At 36.6% G+C, this 23,474-nt stretch overlaps 1 protein-coding gene across 4 annotated transcripts in view; it reads right to left on the bottom strand.

Annotated features, from left to right (window-relative positions):
* Window positions 1-23,474, bottom strand: part of LOC150108062 (ankyrin repeat domain-containing protein 13C) — a 312,652-nt gene that overhangs the window by 252,818 nt on the left and 36,360 nt on the right. The window contains exon 1 of one of the 4 annotated variants that reach the window (XM_090415564.1): window positions 21,917-22,088. The exons of the other annotated variants lie outside the window; for them this stretch is intronic. Coding sequence (XP_090271690.1) covers window positions 21,917-21,932 — 16 coding nt within the window. The 5' untranslated portion in view covers window positions 21,933-22,088. Of the gene's footprint in view, window positions 1-21,916; window positions 22,089-23,474 lie in introns of those variants that run through there. 4 annotated transcript variants of the gene reach the window in all.

Genomic DNA, 23,474 nt, shown 5'->3' with positions numbered 1-23,474 from the left:
TGGTCGGATGAGGAGAACGTCTAAAAAAGATAACTGGTTGTTTTCTTCTAATTCCATAGTAAACTTTATGCGATGATGCAAGGAATTAATACTGTTTAAAAAGGAAGGTAAAGCATCTTTGCTGCGAGGCCAAATAGTAAATATGTCATCTATATATCTTACCCAAAAAGATGGTCGAGGGAAAATAGATGCGAAGAGGACTTTTTCTTCTTCTTCTACAGCTTCTCCCACTTAAGTGGGGTCACTGTTGATGATGAGTCTCCTCCACATCCTCCTGTCTTGGGCTGTCACCACATCCAAGTTCTTCATCCTCAAGTCCTCTTCTACCAGCTCCTTCCATCTCTTCTTTGGCCGCCCACGCTTCCGCCTTCCTTGCACATCCATCTGCATGACCCTTCTTCCCACATATTTGTCCTCCCTCCTCATCACATGACCAAACCATCTCAACCTTGCCTCCTGTATTTTCGCTCCTAAGTTCGTAACTTTCACTGTTCCCCTGACATAGTCATTTCTCAGATGATCCTTTCTGGTCACACCGCACATCCACCTAAGCATTCTCATCTCTGCTACTTCCATCCTGCTGATGTTATTTTTCCTCAGGGCCACAGTTTCTATAGCATATGTCATAGCTGGCCTCACTTCGTCCTATAAATTTTGCCTTTCAGATTGATCGGCACCCTCTTATCGCATAACACTCCAGCCATCTCCCTCCAGTTCCTCCAACCCGCTTGTATCCTGCATCCCACTTCCTTCTCAGCTCCTCCATCTTCTTCCACTGTTGAACCTAAGTATCTAAAGTCTCTCACCTTCCTGATGACATTTCCTTCCAGCTCCAGATCTGTCTCCTGGCCACCGCCCACTATGCAACACATATACTCTGTCTTACTTCTGCTCAGTCTCATACCTCTCTCTTCCAGTACTTTTCTCCATCTTTCCAGTTTAGTTTCTGCTTCTTCTCTTGAATCTACACACAGCAAGATGTCATCTGCATACAACATTGTCTAAGGTGCATCTTCTCTCACCTCCTCTGTTACCACCTCCATCACAATAATAAACAGAAACGGACTCAATGCTGACCCTTGATGCAAGCCAACTGTTACTTGAAAATTTTCTGTCTGTTCGGACAAGTGTTCGGACCCAAACAGGTCCGAACACTTGTCTTCACATTTCTGTACATTTCCCGCGTCAACCTGACATATTTCTCCGGCACCTTCTTCTCCCTCAGACATCTCCAGACTTCTTGCCTTGGCACTCTATCGGAGAGGACTTTTTCTAAATGTTCTAAATAAAAGTTGGCTAAAGCCGGAGAAAGAGGGCTTCCCATGGCCGTTCCTTCTACTTGGCTATAAAATTTGTTTTGACATACGAAATATCCAGAATGTATTACGAAATTGAATAGTTTTATAATATCTTGAGGAAAGATGTTAGCAAGTAATTTTAAAGTTTCCTTGAGAGGTACATTGGTATATTACTCATTAATTAATTAATTTTTTTTTTTTTTTTTTTTTTTTAAATAGCGAATTCAATCATGTTTCTACTTCAAAATATTCCGTTTCATACTTAGTGATATAACATCACGCGCCGTGTTCTAATTTTAACAATCTATTGTTAGTATTCTAGCTTGTATTTTTTAAACTGTTCTTGTAATACCATTGACGATGGTCTGCTATTTCTTGTGATTACATCATTCAGTCTTATGTCGCAAGTATCCTTGAAACAACATACTGTGCTATAAAAATGCTTACTATAAAACCAGCAAAACTATGTATGCAAATATACTATTTACTTTCTTATTACTGTCTTGTGCTGTGAATTAAAACCAGAAGAGGGGCATCCGAAAAAAAAAAAAAAAGTTGCTTGGAGAAGTCAAAAGTAAAGCCAATGCTGATTTGTTTCTAAGTTTCCAAGGGCATTATCCACAGAGAATTCATTCCGCCTGGCCAAAGGGGCAATGGCGAGTTTTACCTCGAAGTTTTGAAGCAATTGATAGCGAGAATTCACTATCAATCACTTCAAAACTTCGAAAAGTTCAGTTTCTTCAAAACTTCGAAAATCTTCTTCTGTTTTCGAAAAGTTCGGTTTCTTTTTGGACAGAGTGCACATGAAAAATTTACATCATTACTAACTTCCTATCTACAATTTTCCTCCAAATCAATCTGTTACCTGTCAAGACTCCATCATTATCAGATCTTATATTTCTATCTTCTAAGGCACTTTTTACTGTATCAATCCATTCTATACCTTGGTCTTACTCTGGGTCTTTTTCCTGCCAACCTGTTAGGTAAAATTTTGGTGCATCACTCGTCACAAAATTGATCGGTGCACATTTTCCTTTTGTTATTTAAATCCAATTTAGGTTAGAGCAACTGAAAACTCTTCCTGTTACAAATGTTTATTCAAGGAAAGTTTGGAAGTACTTATCCAATCTCTCAACTTTGCTAAATGGAATAACAAGTTAAGCATTTCAAAAAGTATGAGAAATCAAAAGTTTTTTACTTACTTCTTTTAACAGGTTGCTGTATAATACTAAAATGCACTAATCTTCATTATGGTTATCCCCTTCTTTCCATTACTTTCATAAAATAAATTTCTCACCACTATTTTCAGCCAATTTAGGGGATGGCTATGCAGTTCTAGCTTTATAACTCAATAGCAATAAAGATATAACATCTTTGTTTTGCAACCCACATGCTGTGGACTTATTTTGACTACTTTAATGTAAGATGCAAACCTACTATTTTACTTAGAAGAAGAAGAGTAAGTGGCTTGAAAACTATCAACTTTAGTGATAACCTGAAATAGGATTCCAGGATTATCTAATCCTTCTTTTTTATGTGCTCCTGCCAATAAAACGTTCTAAACCTACCGTACATCAGTATCATGGATGGGATAAGGTTTTATTCTAATTTTTTTTTATTAATTTTATACATATAATGAGAAATAAATATGATTGTACAAAACTATGAGATTTCATGTTAGATGGAGCATCACCTAGTTTAACAAAGCCCCAACTGTTTTCATCAAGGAACCAAAGCAAACAGTGAAAAAAGTCAGATACCGGACCAAACTCCATCTTAACATCCAGAAGGAGAACAAACACATCTGAAAAAGTTCCCATCTTCAGTGCTTCAGATCATCAACATATGGAGTATCAATGGAAAGGAAACCGAAATTGCAGAATAACTGGAAAAGTATCGTGTCATCATAAATGGCACTACTGAGGCAAAGAAGACTAAAACAGGTGAGATCCTACTAAATTGGACGTTATAGTCAGGCAATAGCAATCAATGAAGGAATGAACATCAACATCATCAAATTCTTGCCATGTACCCTCAAAGGGTGTACAGGATATAATAGTACCACATGAAAAATTTACATCATTACTAACTTCCTATCTACAATTTTCCTCCAAATCAATCTGTTACTTGTCAAGACTCCAACATTATCAGATCTTATACTTCTATTCTCTAAAGCACTTTGTACCGTATCAATCTACCTATATCTCGGTCTTCCTCTGGGTCACTTTCCTGCCAACCTGGCAGAGAACACTTGTTTTGCTAATCTTTCCTCACCCATTCTGTTTTAAGTGACCATACCACCTGAGATTAGCTTTGCTAACGCATACCTGGATGCTGACAATGTCAAGTTCTTTCCTAATATTCTTGTTTTTAACATGATATTGCCATTGATACCATCTGTTCACACCTCTAATCTTTCTCAGGACTCTCATATCTGCGGTCTCTAGTCTTTGGTCAAGTGTTTTACTTCTGACCCAGCTCTCAGATCCATAGGTTAACAATGGTTTGAACACTGTCTTGTAAATAGCTAACTTAGTGTTCCGTCTAATTTCTCTCTTATTCCATATGAATTTATTCAAGTGACTTCCTACCATGCCAGCTTTGTTGATTCTGTTGTCTATTTCCATATTTAATTTACCATCTTCACTAAAAATCTTGCCTAAGTAGCTGAAATGTTTTACTTGTTTCCACAGGTTCTCAGTTCAGCATGCAGTTGACATTTTCAATGATTCTGCCTATTTTCATTGTCTTTGTATTGCTGACCTTCATACAATATCTATTACAACAGTTATTCAATTTAGTCAGAGAACCTTGCAGACTTGTAGCGGATTTATTTAGAAGTATAACATCGTCAGCATAAAGCAAAGAGCTGACATTAACATCTCCAATTTTCATATAATGTTTAATACCACTTTCCATCATAATGTGATCCATATACATAATGAATAACAGAAGGGATAATGTACATCCTTGTCTCACACCAGATTTAACATTAAACCATCTTCCTGTACTTCCTTTAATTCTAACTGCTGACTTACAACTCAAATAAAGACTAAGTATTGCTTGATATAATGTCCCATTGACACCATATAACTGTAGCATATTGAATAGCTTCTCTCTTAGCACCTTGTCATATGCGTTTTGATCTACAAAACTTAAATACATAGCTTTCTTATATTCCCATGATTTCTCAACTATTTGTCGTAAAGTGAAGATCTGATCCTGACAGCCTCTATTTGGCATGAATTCAGCTTGTTCTATACCAAGCTTTTCTTCCACAATTCTTCTCAACCGTTTCTCAAGTATACTTGCATAAATCTTACCAGGAAACTCAGTAGGGAAATACCTCTAATTCTCACATTCAGTTTTATTTCCCTTTTTATATATGGGTACTATGAGAGCTCTACTCCAATCATTGGGAATTCGTCCCTCTGTCTAGGCCTTCTGAACTATGCAGTGCAGCCACTGTAAAACTTTTATACCACCATACTTCAGCATTTCTGGTCAAATATCATTTACTCCTGCTGCCTTTCCACATTTCAAATCTTTGATGGCATTTTCTACTTAAAGTATGGATATGTATTCCTGACTGTATGCTTGAGTATTTTTTTACCACTGTGCTATCACTACTTGTTTCATTTAGCAATTTTTTGAAGTAATTACTCCATACTTCAAGGATATCTTTTTATTCCATTTTCATGTCACCTTTATCGTCTTTAACTCCTTTTACAGCATCTCCTCCTCCATTTGTATGGTTTTTCAACAAATATTCTCCAGAATATTTTGCCACATTGTTGATATTTATTTTCTATGTTCTTGCCAGTCATCCCATGAATTTTATTTAGCTAGTTTTACACAGTATCTTTCTTATATTTGTCTCTAAAAGTACAAGCTGACTTATTTGCCAGCTTGTACTTTTGATATGCTTTCTTCTTTTCCTTCATTGCCTCTTTAACTTCCTGTGTCCACCATGGAGTTATGAGTTTTCTATCATTGCAGACAACCTCACCACATGCCTCTCTGGCTGAATCAATCAGGGTTTTCTTCAAGGCTTGCCACTGAATCTCCAAGGTTTGGTTCCTGTTCTCAAACTCTTTCATTTTTTCTTCAATAATCTTTGTGTATTTTAGTCTACAGTTCACATCTGAGAGTTCCTCAACTTTTATTTGCTTTAAAACTTTCTCGCATGTTATTCTTTTTAATATGAAATTCAATTTTATCCTGCTCAAGACTAAATAGTGATCACTTCCAATTTCAAATCCTGCACCAGGGAGAAAACATCACTATCAACAATAACATAGTCAATGAGACTTTTCTTATTCCTTGCCTCTTCTCTCCATATGAATTGTGCACATTTTTATGTTGGAACATGGTGTTAGTAATAACCAGTCCATGTCCTGAGCAGAAATCCAACAGGTATTTACCATTATTATCAGCTTTGCTCATTTCTCCAAATTTTCCTAAAATATTTTTGTATATCTGACAATTATTTCCTACTCTGCTATTTAGATACCCAACAAGGACCAACGTTTCCTTTTTCATTGTGTCAGTTGCTTCTCTAAAGCCTCAAAAAATTGCCCCACTTGTACATTAGTAGAACCTTCTGTGGGACCATAGAATTGGTCGCACAGAATCTCACTGTCCAGTTCCCCATTCTGATATTTGCCCACATCACTCTACTTGAGACTGCCTGCCATTCAAGAAGATTAGCCTTGTATTTAGTGTTGAATACTATGGCTACTCCTTTTCCTTGATTGTCATTGCCTTAATATAATGTTTTGTATTTATTGCTCAAAAAGATCTCACCAGTTTTTGTCTTTTTTGTTGCAGTCACCCCTATTATGTTGATTTGGTACTTATCTAATTCCTCAGCTAGCTCCATTTCTTTGCCATTCAGGCTGCTTATGTTGATAGTACTGATCTTTAACTCTGGTGATGTTGAGTTGGGGTTTGTTTTCAGATTTGTTCCAGTAGCCGACTTTTTGCTGTTTGCCCTGGTTCCCTGGCAAAAACAACGGGGTCCTTATTTAAAAGGGCCGTGCCCCAGCCGGCATGAAATTTTGTCATGTTGTACCATCATTTTTTATTTTGGTTTAACCAATAAGAATACAATTTGGTCGGCTAAATCCCAAATTGCCAGCCCACCCTCGTTCGTTCAGTATCAAGGTAGATACCCAACTGGGTGCACCACGAGAAGGTGAGGATTGGACATTAGGTCAGAAGTCTGGTCGGTTCTCTGCATTCCTTTAAAGGCTATGTGGAGGTGTCTTCTCAGTTATACAGCCATGACCTTTAAGCCCCCCCCGAAAGGACCAGCAATAGCATTTAACCCCAAATAGGAAGATAAATTTCGTGACTGGAATGCAATTTCAAGTAAAGTAATGTATGCAAACTTCAAAATGCGAAAATGGACAATGACACATTATTTGTGGCTATGGGCCAACAGAAGATTGTGTATCAAGTACACTCTCAGGGTATAGTGCAAGCCATTGTTGGTCTTGTCTCTGGAGGGTTTTAAGTGGTTCAACAGTTGCTAGGTAGCTATGTCAGGATCTTAGTCTTTGGGATACTGTATTCTGGCCGAATAGTGGGTGGCGTTCATCATTCATTTGTCTACTTCTTTCATCAGCTGAGAATGCAGATCTTTGAATTGAAGGGGGGGGGGTGCAATACCAACCAAAGTATATAGGTCTTTTAGTGGTGTTGGTTTCAGGCATCCTGTAATTAAGCGGCAGCTTTCATTCAATGCTGGGTCAAGCTTTTCAGCATGGCAGGATCTGGACTATACCGGGCAGGCATATTCAACAGAAGAATAGCAAAGGCAAAAGATCTCAGTTTGTTAAGATCTGCACCCCATTTGGAGGAGGTAAGCTTTCTTAGTATGTTGTTTCTTGCATTCACTTTTTCCTTTGTTTTTTCTATGTGTCTTTTATATGAAAGGGTGCGATCTAGAGTCACACCGAGGTAGACTGAGTTCCAAAAATGTTCTAAATTAGAGCCTTCCCAAGTTCTGTAGCTTCCTTATTGTTAAGGTGGAAAAGGCCAGTCTGGGTTTTCAAGGGGGTTTGGTTTTAATTGATTGCTGCTATGGCTAGGCTATTTAAGGCAAGTGATAGAGTAGTTTCAATGGACTTGAAATTTTTTGATTGAGTAGCTATGGCAAGGTCATCAGCATAGATAAAATTTCTAGTTCCTGGAAAGATGGGGAGATCATTGACATAAATGTTGAAAAGTAATGGTGATAACACACTTCCCTGGGGAAGGCCATTTTTTTGGGGATGCCAGCAGCTCTTCATACCCCTAGGTCCACAAAGAAGCGCCTGTTTTTGAAGAGTGATCGGATCAGGAGAACAAGGCGATAATCTCTAGTTATTCTGTATATTTTATCTCTGAGTGTGAGATGGTTTATGGTATCATATGCTGCAGTTAGGTCTACAAAGACTACTCCTGTGGCTAGTTTTTGCTCATAACCATTTTCTATATATTGAGGTGAGGTTGAGAATTTGTGATGTACAGGATTTGCCTGCTCTAAAACCAGCCTGCAGAGCAATAAGATGGGGTTCAATTAGGGTTGTAGCCTATTCAAAATTAATCGTTTGTAGAGTTTGCTGAGTAGTGATATAGGTCTGTAATTTTTTGCTTTGGTTGGAGTTTTCCCTGGTTTCAGAAAGGCCACCACTTTAGCATGCCTACAGATAGTTGGAATCCTTAGGGTTCTGAGGCAAGTGTTGTACAGTTTTAATAACCACTCTTTAGTCCTGGATCCAAAATGTTTAATTTGTTCATCACAGATATCAAGGCTTGCAGATTTTCTAGGTTTTAATAGGTTTATGGCAGTATTGAGTTCAGTGATGGTGAAATCTGAGTAATATTTTAATCATATTTTGTTCCCCACTTGGGGTTCTAAGTATCTTATTTTTTGGGTGCTGTTTTAGGGAATTTTCTATTCAGAAGCTGCTGGTGAGCAATTTGATTAGCTGTTACCTATGGATGCTCATATGGCTTAGTGAAATTCTTCCTAATTCTGTCGATAAAGTTCCATGCCTTTATGTTACTATGGGTCATATCAAGGGCATCTATTTCTTTTTTCCATGAGGAATGCCTTTCCTCTGCCATCTTGGAGCATAATTTTTCTCCTGCTTGGATAATCTCCTCTGAGAAGGGGTTGGTGTTGTAAAGTTGTAAGTAATTAGCATACTGGGCTTGTATGTCACTAGAAAGGCCTGGAATGTAGTTTGTGCGGCATCCTTGAGAGATGTGTTTGGTGGAGATTTTCCTCAGTATTTTTATGAATTCGGGATACTCTTGAGAGTTTGGAGAGACTGGTTCTATGGAGTGGTCAAGATCTTCCATGAAATCCTTCCAATTAGCTTTTTTGAAATTAAATCGTCGTCTGTAAGGGACTGTGTTAGGCATAATGGCTGAGTTGAATTGAAGCATTATAGGTCTATGTTGAATATGTGGAATGGGATTTAAAACCTTTTTAACACAAATGTTGGATATTTTTGAGCTAACAAATAAGAGGTGTGATTTCACCATATTGTATTCCAACAGCCAAACATCTTCCATGCGGGGCCCACTTGGACTGGAATACTTGGAAAAGCCTAAACAGACTTTGAACGACAGGACGCTGCAAACAAAACCTCATCAAATGGGGCTACCTCACTAGACCAGATAATTGTGAGTGTGGGACAACCCAGTCCATGGAACACCTTCTTTCTTGTCCCCTTCTTCAATCACCTTGCACAAATAGAGGACCTTATATCCTGAACTGAAAGAGCAGTTGATTGCACAAGATACTGGAGGAACATCTGACCATATTTATTGTATATTACTTATGTATAGTTTCTTTATCTTCATATTTTACTTATTATTCCCTGTATAATTCACCTACCAAATTTAAGCTGTTCTCATTTGTAATGTATCCTAATTTGTTGTAAATAATGTTGTATCACTTACTTACTGCTGTACCACTTGTGTTTGGATATGAAATAAATAAACAGAAGATTCTTCTAAGGAAGAAGTAGTGGGGAGGGGATGAATAATTAGAGTAGGCACATGATATAAAGAAAATGGAAAAAGTAGTCCTTGTTGGTGATCAAAACAGAAGAGCAGGAAATGAATTCCAACGGGTATACAGAAATGATTTGGAAAAAATATAAAGAAAAGGACAAGGCTATTATGGTAAGTACAGATTTTTGCAAGAGGTACAGACTAGTCTTACTAGCACTATGTTTAAACACAAAGATGTGTATAAATTCACATGGAGAGAGAGAAATAAGAAAAGCCTTATTGATTATGTTATTGCTGATAGAGATATCTTCATGCTGGTTCAGGATATAAGAGTATAGAGATGACATGAAATTGGAAGTGATCATCATTTAGTTTTAAGATAAAATATCACATTGAAAAGAACATGTAAAAAGTCTTAAAAATAATTAAAGTTGAGCTGACTTGTAAAAGATTCTGTGCAGCACTTTTGTTTTTTTCCAATCAATCCTGTGTGCAGGGATATCCAAAGCATGGTCTGCCAAACCCGACTTATCATAGCAAAAGTGCTGGATATATTTTTTGTGTTCACTGAGGTGGATGTCCACAGTTCTTCCTGTCTGTCCATAGTAGGTTCGATGACATGAACAGGGAACTTCATACACTCCTGGATGCGATAAAGGAGAACATCTGTCCTTAGGTGAACAGATGAGAGTTGCCAATTTCACATAAGGTTTAAATATGGTGCGTAGTTCATGTTTGTTAAGCACTCTAGATATCTTTTCAGATGTGCCTTTAATGTATGGGATAGTGATAGTTTTGTTGTAGTCTTGTGGCAGACAGTTGGGTGGTTTTTGGGGAGCATTTAGTATTTTATCTATCTATGGGGATTATAGCCATTGATCAGGAAGGTGTAACGTAGGTGAGACAGTTCAGCAGTGAGAGCAATGTCACTGGAACAAATTGCTCTAGCTCTACGAACACATAAGCCTTTCCACACGAGTTAGGAAATTACTGACCTTTTATAGTTATCTAACATAAAATACTTTCGTGGCACTTTTTAGAATTGTCTGTTAATGTTTAATTGCAATTCTCTGATCTTATACTGATGATTCCTATTATACTTAAGCAAAAATTCTACGCTAATTAAACTTATGTCAGTTTTCCTCTGGCGTTATAATTTTTTTTTTTCAGGTATCAAACTTAGCTCTTTGCTTCATGCAGACGTACTCCTAAACTCATCCAGTGCATTCCAGAATTCATCAAGTTAAATAATAGTAACAAATTTGACATGAAAAACGGTAATAAAAAGACAAACTATAAAAATAGATAGGAACATATAAAACATATTTAATGTGCCATTTTTGCTAAAAATTATGCCTAAATAACAGAAATATTTTACTTGTTCTTTAGGTTTTTCTCCTTGAGAAACAGCTGAAATATGAAATAGACAACAGAATAATAAATGGAATAAGGGAAATCGGACATGGAATAATATAAATTAGCCAAAACAATAAATTCTCAGTATACAAGACCTCAAACCAATTTTAAGTTATGGATCTGTGAATTGGATTAGAAATACAGCACTTGATCAAAGATTAGAGACCACAAACAGGAGAGTTCTGAGAAAAATTAGAGGCCTGAACAAATGGCAAGAAGGACAGAATCATATTAAACATGGTGATATTATGAATGAATTTAACACTGTGAGAATTCAGGAATGTGCAAGCAGAGCTAAACTTGGGGGGGGGGGGATATGGTCACTTAAACAATATCTTGGTTTTATCTTTAGAATGGGTTCTTTAGAAGACAAAAATGTTTAATAGAATGATAGTGAAATGCTGACAAGTAAGACTAATACAGAGGAAAATTGTTGATAAATTAGTAATAATGTAAGCTTAATCATGTAGTACTGTCACAGTAACATGTACACCCCTTAAGAATACATATTAGGAAATGCGCAATTTTATGTATGTATGTATATATATATATATATATATGTATGTATGTATATATATATATATATATATATATCAGGGGCAAATATTCCAAGCGTACTAGGTGTGCAGTGCACACCCACGGAATAGCAATATCACCAATATTATCTTTTTGCTTTTATTCCTATTAAAGACTTCCCTAATTGTTTCCTGAAATTAAACAATATACTAATGCTTCATGTGTGATTCCTAAAATTAAACAATATACTAATGCTTCATGAAGAGGACACTTTTCAGCGTGTAACATTGCATCACATTTGCATTAATAGTGTAGATATGCGGTCACAAATACTGACACCTTTGAGCCCTTTAAACAGACGTGCACAGTGTGTCAAATTCTTAATGTTCCAATGGTTTTAAATGACACCCAGAATGCAAGACAGGGCGTGCACTGAGACAATTGCACCCAGAAGTCATTAGTGGCTGCGATTTGTTATTGTGTAAAGCAATCCAATTGAACTTTGTCATTTGTCATGAGATGCTGTTTATGTTTCATCTGTTTTACATGTGTAAATTGTGAACTGACGTGTTTATGATACTGATATAGACAAGCTTTTAATATATATTTAAAATTTCTATAAATAATTTATAACTTTTTGCCCACATTTACAAGGGGAAACAGTGTTGATGATGTAATGAATTCCCGTTTTCTACTAGACTTTTGCAAATTGTATGATTATAGTCGGATGAAGTTGGACTTCTGCATAATAAGTAAGTAAAATCACATTCCATAAAAAATCCACAGTTTAGGCAGCACCTGATTATCCAGAATTATCATTATTATTATTATTATTATACAAACACCTCCTGGAGTCAAGACTCATCAAGGGAGGATAGTAGGATGCATTCTAACAAAGATAATGTTTATCATACCTCATCTTAAATTGGTTCAATGTTTCCACACTCACCATCTCGTTTGGTAATAAATTCCACTCACCAACCACTCACCATGCAAAAAAGTCATGCCGCATTCTCTTAAGCACCACACCTTTATACAACTTCCAAGAATAACCTCTTGTCTCTATCCCCTTCCCTCCTTCAACCCTTTGAAAAATATCCTCAGTATCTATTTGATAACCACCCCTTAGCAATTTATATGTCTCAATCATATCGCCCCTCTTCCACCTATTGACTAGCGTCTGTAATCTACATTCTCTTGGCCTGTCTTCATAGTCAATATTCCACAATCCCGATATTGCTTTTGTTATTCGCCTCTGAACTTTTTCCACAACTTGCTTCTCATCTAGGAATGCAGGTGACCAAATCGATGTGCAGTAGTCCAGATTTGGTCTAATCAAAGCCTTGTACAGCAGAATGACCACATCCTTATCTCTACTTGTCAGTGTTCTTCTTAATATACTGGCATTTCTTTGTGCTATTTTTATTATTTTTGCAATATGTCCCTTGAACTTCAATTCTTTATCCACCGATATATATCCCAAGATCACATGCTTCCTCCTCCTCCTGTAATACAACAGGAGGAGTTATTTAACACCAGTAAATGTAACCTTACATTTACTGGTGTTAAATAGACATCCCCACTTTTCTTCCCACATAGCCACTTTATTCAAATCGCTCTGAAGCAATAGTACATCTTGATCATTCCTAATAACTTTTCCTAGCTTAGCATCATCTGCAAACAGCTGAATATTAGCTTGCAGACCACTCGCAATATCATTATTGCGAGTGGTCTTAACAAACAAATGAACAGCAGTGGTCCTAGAACAGAACCCTGTGGGACTCCACTGGTAACTCTCCTCCTGAGAGATGTGGCACCTCTATATACAACCATTTGATATCGATTAGAAAGCCAGTCTGCTATCCGATCAACCAACTGATTTTCCAATCCCATTTGCCTTAACTTATATACCAGTTTATTATGTGGTAGTCTATCAAATGCTTTTGTAAAATCCAGAAGTATTACTGTATTATGAATCACCTATATCCAGGAGGGTAGTCACCTTATTATAAAATGTAAGCAAATTTGTAAAACAAGACCTCCCTTTAAAAAACCCATGCTGATCTCCATACAGAATTTTTTCCTTATCCACCCAATCTTGTATTCTATTCGTAACCAATCTCTCCAAGATCTTAACAACCACTCCAGAAATGCAAACCTGTCTGTAATTTGAAACATCCGTTTTACCTCCACCTTTATGAAATGGAACAATTTTGCCCACTTTCCACTCATTAGGGATTGTTGAGGACACTAGACTCTCGTTAAACAACCGAGTTAATGGAAGTGTCAGTTCCTTAGCATGTTCTTTCATACGTAATTAAATTCCATCTAGTCCAACAGCCTTATTCACATCAATATGACTTAAGCAATCACAGACTTCTACTTCACTGACCTTCAAGGAACTAGGTTGAAGTATTGATTCCCCAACTTCCTGTTTCCTTAGAATAGTATCATTACCATCAGTATGAAAAACCTTAGCAAAATGATCAATGAACAATTCCATAATAACTTCTTCCTTGGTCACTTTTGCACCGTCTCTATCTAGCAGAGTTATCTTCCCATAATCATTTTTTCTTTTAATAGCTGCATAACAGAAAAATTCTCTGGGATTTTTCTTAGCCTGTTTCACTAGTCTCCTCTCATACTCTAATTTTACCTTTCTTGCTATACTTGCCACTCTTCTTGCCACTTTATATATTTTGTTAATCCTTTTTGATTTAGGCACACAGTCTGTTATTGTCCTCATCAAATACTTCTTAACTATGGCCCACGTGCCCTATTAATTTCTTTTCCTTCAAGTTCTTTTTCTCATAGAATTCCTTCAAGTTTTTTTTCTGAGTTTTCCATAATCTCCTGCCCTATAGTTCTACATGTGTCCTTTTACTCTAGATGCCGATGCATGCTTTCACACCTCCCAGGTCAGGACTACATGATCAATGTCACGGGTTCCTTCCATCACCAACTGTATGAGATAGTGATACCTTAAGAATTCAAGAAAATCTTTTTCCTTTCTCCCATAAGCTATTTCTTCTTCCCAATTTATATTTCAAAAATTGAAATCCCCCATTAATATAACTCTTTTTTTACTAGCTAAAATAATTTGCCTATACTTTTCTTTCTCATCTCGTTCATTCCAGGTCTGTAACACACCCCAATTAAATAAATCTCTCTTTCTCATAATACTTATTTCACACCAGACACTTTCAAAATCACTCTCATTCCACAGACCTACATGGACACAATTCATTTGCTATCATCAGTAATACACCCCCTTCCTTTTTTATAATTTCTGTTTCCTCCATCTTTTTCCTCTTCTCTAAAAATACTATATCCATTAACTTCAATGCCAGTCAAGATATCATTTCCAGTCAACCACATTTCCAATATTCCTATTATCTGAAGCTGGAATGTAACAACCAATGCTATAAACTCTTCCGATTTATTCCTTATACTTCTCGCATTGGTATATAAACAGAGGAGGATATTTTTAAGCTTTACTCCCGATTCTTCATTTTTTTCAACCTCCCCATCACTGTTATTTCTGGCTACCATCTTCATTCCTTCCAAATCTAATAACTCCTGTTTCCCTGATCTAATACCCACATATTTCATCAAAACAGTAACTTCTGTAAACGTTTACTCCCATACTCATTTAAATGCAGACCATCATCAGCATATAATTCCTTTCTCCCATCAAACTCCTCCCATATATTCATATATCCCACCCCTCTTTTCTACACATCCTAGCTACCATTTCATTCATCATCAATGCCCTTCTTCTCAATTCTCGACTATCATAGCACTCTTACTCATAATTCTAACAGTCTCCAACATCTCCCTCAAATCCTTTGCCACACGATTTACGCTGCTTCACAAATTATTCATCCCAACCATTAAAGTCATTTCATCTACACTCGCACTTCTCTTTACAGCTCTAGTTACGCACTCTAACGTACCTCCCGGCCAACATTCTTTAATGACATTTCCGGTTTTACTCTATGAATCAGTGAATCCAATAGTATTATTTTCTTAACTGTTCCTTTCATCTTTTTCCTCCCCCTGTCCATCATTCTCTACCAAACTCATCCTTTCCATTCGATTTCCCAAGGATTTCTTATACAATCCCCTAATCTCACTCAGTGCTGTCTGCAGTGAGTTCCAGAGCACCCCGATTCCCTCTAAAATCTCATTTATGCACTTCCGCTCTTCACTCATACCAGAATTGTTCTCTTTCATGCACATTTTGCTTTATGTTTTCATATATCATCTCTTCAATTAGTTTTACATTTCTCATATATATACAAATTCTCCTTAACTTCATACCACGTTTTTCTTAAAGCCTGAGGCATAAATCAAACAAATATAACATCTAACATTATTTTTGAACACCATATCCTTAAGTACTGGTGGAGGGGAAAAAAGAGATGTACTGTCAGTTACTCCGCTAATCAAATTTTGTGCATGTCTACTAAAGTCGTTTGAATTGCCCAATGTCTTAATAATTCCATTTGCACGATCAATCTGATTTTGTCTCTTGTTTGATGTTGCTGATACATTTGAGTTTTGAATATTTAAAACAGTGGACTCAGTTTCTTTGATGGTACCACCGTCTAAAATAGCATCCCTTGATTTGGAGGTCCTCTTCTGTTTTCTATTAAAGTTTCCCTTTTTTTTATTACCTTCCTTCTCTTTCTGTTAGAACCGCACTTGTTATCGTGCAAGTTTCCTTTGCAAGGAACCAATGGAAGGCACAATAGTGTTGATCTGGCAGTAGTGGATTCCCTTAGTGTAATCCCTCGCTGCAGATCTGCCAAACGAATCGATACCAGAATCCATGGTTGGTCCTGTATTGATAATCTTCCCCCTACACCCTTACATCTGCATAACAAGTTCCACTAGAATTATCCTTTGACAATAAGGCCTGGACAACTTCTTCCGACTCCACCTGATATTCTCCACCACCAAACACAGACCTCTTCACAACCTTAGCATCCAGCAAACCAGCAGACGACAAAGAAGCAGAAGTCACATTGCTAGCATATTCTTCAGTATGTCGTGAGTCCAATTCATTCATGTGTGTTGAAATTTGATCACACTCCTCCATATTCCTAGATTCAACAAGGCAGTAGGTGACAAAGTAGTATCTTCTTCAACATGTGGTGACTCCAATTCATCCACTTGTGATGAAATTTGATCCCCCTTACAGCCTTGGAAATGAATGCCAATGACTTCTTTTACACTTTAAGTGTTTCAGGTATTTTCAAAAGTTCAGGCAAACGATCATGAGATTAATTAACTTCACCACTATAAATAAAATTCACAACCACTTTTAAATCCACATATTCTATTATCTTGATGGACTTGTGTTTTACTCAGGATTTCTCCATGAGTGCAGGTCACAAAGATGCCTCCAGCGATCTCGATCTTGAGCTTCTCTCTCTCTCTCTCTTGCATGTTATATCCATAGATTTCATTAGTGGATCTTATCATCTTGTAGGTGGTCTTCCTGGTTTTCTCTTTATTCTTGGTTGCCAGTTGAGTATTCTATATGTCCATCTGTTATCCCTGAGTCTGGCTATGTGACCTGCCCATCTCATCTTGCTTTCATATACTGCAGTTACCAGATCTTTTATGCCTGATCTATTTCTTAGTTCCGTGTTTCTAACATGTTCCATTTTGATGATGTTACAAATCCTATGTTCTGATTCTGAGAGTCTTCTTTTCTTGTCGTGTTCCATGTTTCTGATCCATATGAGTGATGGAAGAATGTCACTATTAAATAGTTTTGCCTTCGCAGAGATGTCAAGATTTGGACCAGTAAGTGTTTCTTTTAGTCTGTTGAATGATAGCCATGCAGCTTTCTTTCTTTTTGCTAGTTCTTCAGATAAATTGTTATTCATTTTTATTGTTTGTCCTAAGTAATTGTAGGAGTCAACTTGTTCTATAGGGATGTTATTAATACATAGGTGACTGTCACTTGTGTAGATGTTTTTGATCCATTTTGTTTTTTCTAGATTCATTTCTAAGCCTATCTTACTGCTGTTCGTGTATATTCCACCCCCCCCCCATTTCTTCAAGGTCTTTTGGGTTGTGGGATATCAGTACTAGATCATCGGCAAACATAAGGATTTGTAGTTTTTCACCATCTATGCTTATTCCTGCATTTAGGTCTATTTTTTTCAGAATGTATTCTAAAGTGCTGGTAAATAGATTGAGGGAGATCACATCGCCTTGGCGAACCCCTCTCTTTATATCTATATTTTTAGGTTGATCAAACAGAGTTATTTGTTGGTCTGATTTTTATTAATATCTTTTATCATGTGGATGTAAGTAGGTTCCACATTTATTTCCAGTAAGGCACTGATGACTGCATTATGTTCTATTTAAAATCAATAAAGAGGAAACAGAGGATTCGGTATTCTCTGCATTTTTCTGTTAGTTGTGAAATGACGTGGTTATGACCTATTGTGGAGAAGTCTCTTCTGAATCCTGCCTGCTCTCTACCGGAGTTGTCTTTGAGAGTGTTTTGGATTCTGTTCAGTATTACTCTGTTCATGATTTTATATATGTGAGAGAGAGAGTAGACAGACAATAGTTTTTTTATGTCTTCCTTGTTCCCTTTTTGGAAAAGAAGTATGGTTTTTGAGTTCTTCCGTTCCTCTGGAATCTTTCTTTCTTTCAAGTACAACGTCAATCTGGCAGCTAAGGCTTTGAAAATAATTGGTCCACCTTGTTGAATTTCTTCAGCCTTAACATGATCAAGTCCTGAGGCTTTACCTTTACTCATTTTTTTAAGGGCATGTTCCATTTCTTCTGGAAGTACATCTGGTATATTGCTTGGTTTTGGAATGATAGGTTCTGAGACTTGGCACTTAGTTGCATAAAGATCATTATAAAAATTCTGCACAATTTCTTTTATCCTTTTTCTATTAGTATGTTTTTCTCCATTTCGATCCTGTAAAACAGATGGAATTGACTGTTTTAAAATTTAATTTTTTTTTTCAGGCTGGTTTTTGCCTGCACTGCTTCTGTTAAATTTGTCACCCTTGTAAACTTCATAAAAAAATTTACTTCATCACAATTTAACAAGTAGAAACCTCAATGAGAAAATAGTGCTTGCATCTAAGTATGAATGAAATTAATTTACTAAGAAATTAATTTACTTAATGAAATTATTAAGGGGTGCTTAAGGGTCAAAGCTGTATAACTGAGAGGAGATCTCCACATAGCCTTTAAAGGAATGCGGAGAACCAACCAGGGCTTCTGACCTAATGTCCAATCCTCACCTTCTCGTGGTGCACCCTGTTGGGTATCTACTTTGATACCCAACAGGGTGTACTGGTTATTACTAACACCATGTTCCAACATAAAAATGTGCTCAAATTTACATGGAGAGAAGAGGCTAGGAATAAGAAAAGTCTCATTGACTATGTTATTGTTGATAGTGATGTTTTCTCCCTGGTGCAGGACACCAGAGTGTACAGAGGATTTGAAATTGGAAGTGATCACTATTTAGTCTTGAGCAGGATAAAATTGAATTTCATATTGAAAAGAATAACATGTAAGAAAGTTTTAAAGTGAATAAAAGTTGAGCAGCTCTCAGATGTGAACTGTAGACTAAAATACAGAAAGATTATTGAAAAGAAAATGAAAGAGTTTGAGAACAGGAATCAAACCTTGGAGATTCAGTGGCAAACTCTGAAGAAAACATTGATTGATTCTGCCAGAGAGGCATGTGGTGAGGTTGTGTGCAAGGATAAAAAAATCAGAACTCCCTGGTGAACACAGGAAGTTAAAGAGGCAGTGAAGGAAAAGAAGACAGCATATCAAAAGTTCCTGGCAAATAAGTCAGCTTTTACTCTTACAGAATACAGAGACAAATGTAAGAAAGCTAAACAGTGTGTAAAACTAGCTAAACAAAAGTCATGGGAGGACTTTGGCAAGAATATAGAAAATAAATATCAAGAAGGTGTCAAAATATTCTGGAGGTTGTTGAAAAAGCTTAGGAATGGAGGAAAGAGTGCTGTAAAAGGAGTTAGAGATGATAAAGTTGACATGAAAACAGGAGAAAAAGATATCCTTGAAGTATGGAGTAATTACTTTGAAAAACTGCTAAATGAAACAAGCAGTGATGACAGCACAGTGATAAAAAACACTGACCAGGCATGCGGTCAGGAATACATATCCATACTTGAAGTAGAAAAAGCCATCAAAGGCTTGAAATGTGGAAAGGCAGCAGGAGTAGATGATATTCAACCAGAAATGCTGAAGTATGGTGATATAAAAGTCTTACAGTGGCTGCACTGCATAGTTCAGAAAGCCTGGACAGAGGGACGAATTCCCGATGATTGGAGTAGAGCTCTCATAGTACCCATATATAAAAAGGGAAATAAAACTGCATGTGAGAATTACAGAGGTATTTCCCTACTGAGTGTTCCTGGTAAGATCTATGCAAGTATACTTGAGAAACAGTTGAGAAGTATTGTGGAAGAAAAGCTTGGTGAAGAACAAGCTGGATTCAGGCCAAATAGAGGCTGTCAGGATCAGATCTTCACTTTACGACAAATAGTCGAGAAAGCATGGGAATATAACAAAGATCTGTATTTAAGTTTTGTCGATTTGGAAAAGGCATATGACAAGGTGCCAAGAGAGAAGCTATTCAATACGCTGCAGTTATATGGTGTCAATGGGGCATTATATCAAGCAATACTTAGTCTTTATTTGAGTTGTAAGTCAGCAGTTAGAATTGAAGGAAGTACAGGAAGATGTTTAATGTTAAATCTGGTGTGAGAGAAGGATGTACATTATCCCCTCTGTTATTCATTATCTATATGGATCACATTATGAAGGAATGTGGTATTAAACCTGATATCAAAATTGGAGATGTTAATGTCAGCTCTTTGCTTTATGCGGATGATGTTATACTTCTAAATAAATCCGCTACAAGTCTGCAAGATTCTCTGACTAAATTGAATAGCTGTTGTAATAGATATGGTATGAAGGTCAGCAATAAAAAGACAAAGACAATGAAAATAGGCAAAATCATTGAAAATGTCAACTGTGTTGTGAATGGAGAACCTTTGGAACAAGTAAAACATTTCAGCTACTCAGGCACGATTTTTAATGAAGATGGTAAATTAAATATAGAAATAGACAACAGAATCAGCAAAGCTGGTATGGTGGGAAGTCAATTGAATAAATTCATATGGAATAAGAAAGAAATTAGTCGGAACACTAAATTAGCTGTATACAAGACAGTGTTCAAACCAGTTTTAACTTATGGATCTGAGAGCTGGGTCAGAAGTAAAACACTTGACCAAAGACTAGAGACCGCAGATATGAGAGTCCTGAGAAAGATTAGAGGCGTGAACAGATGGCATCAATGGCAATATCATATTAAAAATGAGGATATTAGGAAAGAACTTGACATTGTCAGCATCCAGGAATGCGTTTGCAGAGCTAATCTCAGGTATGGTCACTTAAATAGAATGGGAGAGGAAAGATTAGCAAAACAAGTGTTCTCTGCCAGGTTGGCCGGAAAACGACCCAGAGGAAGACCAAGATATAGGTGGATTGATACGGTACAAAGTGCCTTAGACGATAGAAATATAAGATCTGATAATGTTGGAGTCTTGACAAGTAACAGACAGATTTGGAGGAAAATTGTAGATAGGAAGTTAGTAATGACGTAATTTTTTCATGTAGTACTGTCATATCCTGTACACCCCTTGAGGGTACATGGCAGGAATTTGATGATGATAATTGTTAACTCATAAGAACATTAATTGTATAACATTAGAAAAATAAGATAATTAATTTACATTATTTAGTTATAAAAGTTTTGCATGTAAAAGGCTTGCTTATTATACGTGTAACACCAAAAAACATAATAATAGAAAACAATTTCTTGGAAAGAGTCTCTTCAATATACATACTTAGGTCATCTCATTGATCTAAACTGGGGACTCGAAAAGGAAAGTTCAACTTGCCTGGAGTGCATTCAGAAAATTGAAAAGCATTTTTCAAAACTATGATGTCCCACTCTGTTTAAAAAGGAAGTCATTTAACCAGTGTATACTTCCAGTCATCTCATATGGTTGTGAAACTTGAGCGCTAACAAAAGCACTGGCAAATAATTTAACAACTCAAAGAAAAATGGAGAGGTTGATGCTAGGCATCACATTAAAAGATAAGAAACCAGACTTGCATCACTGACATCATTCTTCATCACAAGCAACTAAAATGGAAATGGGCCGGACATCTATCCAGAAGAGAAGATGAGCGATGGACTACCATACTAGTGAACTGCATTCTAAAAGAAGGGAAATGAGGCAAAGGACATTCAAAAAGAAGGTGGAGTGATGATTTGTCAAATTTTGTTGGGGAAAATTGGTCAACCATTGCAAGAACAGAGAAAGGCGGAAAGAACTGGAGGAGGCCTTCATCCAGCAGTGGACAGAAAATGGCTGAAAAAAAGAAGAAGTGTACATGCACACATTTATATAAACTAGGAACCCTGTTCTAGAGAACAAATATGGAACTTTTCAAGCCATTTTTGAGTCCTCCAATAAGGAGGGCAGTAATCTTACATAAGGTGATAATATTTATCTACTACCTAAAGACAAATGAGTGGATACACTGACAACTCAGCCAACCACACCATCAAAGTTTACCTCTGCCAATGTGCATTAAGTCTTAAACTTTCATAGTGGAATCATAAAAAAAAATCCCTTCGACTTTATATGTTCATCACGCCTTGTCTTTTCTGCTCATCTCTCAAATTCTGCAACTCACTCTCTTAAGGATGCTGTTCACAGTCATAACCATATCACTTTACTTATCAGCCTCTGCAATCTCCTTTCCTATTTTCATATCTCCTCAAACACAGAAAATCTATATAGCTGCCAGTTTAGTTCTTTAGCCAGACCAAGTCCTATAAGGTAAACACAAATTAATAAAATTTGGTTTTTCATGGCCTCTTTGCTTTGCAATTTAATGTAATCATTTTTTTTTTTTTTTGTTGCAAAACAACACAGAATTATGTTATAAATGACAAAATAAACTGTCTACAGCATAAATCAAAAGCTATGTTCAACTAATGAGATAATGGATTACATTATCATACTAGAATACTTTTTCCAGCACTTTGTCTAAGATCTCCATATTTTGCTTATAATTCTGCTCCATATCACAATTATGTTCCATAGCTCAATTTCAAGAATGATGGTATTGGAAAAGCATTAAGTTCAATTCTTGTCGTGATGATCTTCATATGGATATTTTTTTTTTTTTTTTTTTTTTTTTTTCCCCCCCAATAAAGGTAAGTTAGCCAATCTCATACAGAGGTGGCAGAGTTTTTTCTCCTGGAAACTCGGATATTTCATCCCGCATACAGACAAATCGGCTTTAAGAACACACAATTTATAGGAAAAAAATACTAGTAGTGGTGGTGGTGGTGGGCAGTAGATGTTGTTGGTGTATAGATAATAATGATAGTGGAGTTTCCTGCAGTTGATGGATTACGTGGTGGAGACAGAGTTTGAGACTATGTGCCCTCTCTCAAGTCTTTAAAACTCCTTGGAGGTGTCATGAAATAATAATAATAATAATTTAATTCAAAAATTAACTGAAATTTACCATACATAAACATCTGAAAGTGTCATCATCATCATCATTAAATTCCTGACATGTACCCTCAAAGTAATATACTTTGATAGGATATTATGATAGTACTACATGAAGAACTTACATCATTACTAACTTCCTATCAATAATTTTCCTCCAAATCAGTCTGTTATCTGTCAAGACTCCAACATTATCAGATCTTATATTTCTGTCTTCCAAGGCACTTTTTACTCTATCAATCCAACTATATCTTGGTCTTCTTCTGGGTCTTTTTCCTGCCAACCTGGCAAAGAACACTTGTTTTGGTAACTTTCCTCTCCCATTCTGGTGGACAGGGAGTTGAAGTTTACGGGGCACATTGCAAAAGTGGCTAAATCAGCTCATCAAATCACTTGGTTACTGAAGAATACTTTGACGAGCAGAGACAAGCAAGTTATTGTTTCTCTGTATTGAACTGTGATAAGATCTCATCTTGACTACTGTGCCCGATCTGGGTGCCAGGGTTTCTTCTTGATGAGGAGGAGGTGGAGAGGACCCAGAGGCGAGTGACCAAGATGATAGCAGGTCTATGGAATGAACCTTATAAGAACAGGTTGAAGATTTGTG

Source organism: Typopeltis vanoorti, chromosome 3, assembly GCF_054136105.1.
Source record: "Typopeltis vanoorti isolate ZY-2024b chromosome 3, IOZ_Tvanoo_1.0, whole genome shotgun sequence".
NCBI classification, from domain to species: Eukaryota; Metazoa; Arthropoda; class Arachnida; order Uropygi; family Thelyphonidae; genus Typopeltis; species Typopeltis vanoorti.
This window is presented reverse-complemented; position numbering and strand designations above follow the sequence as displayed.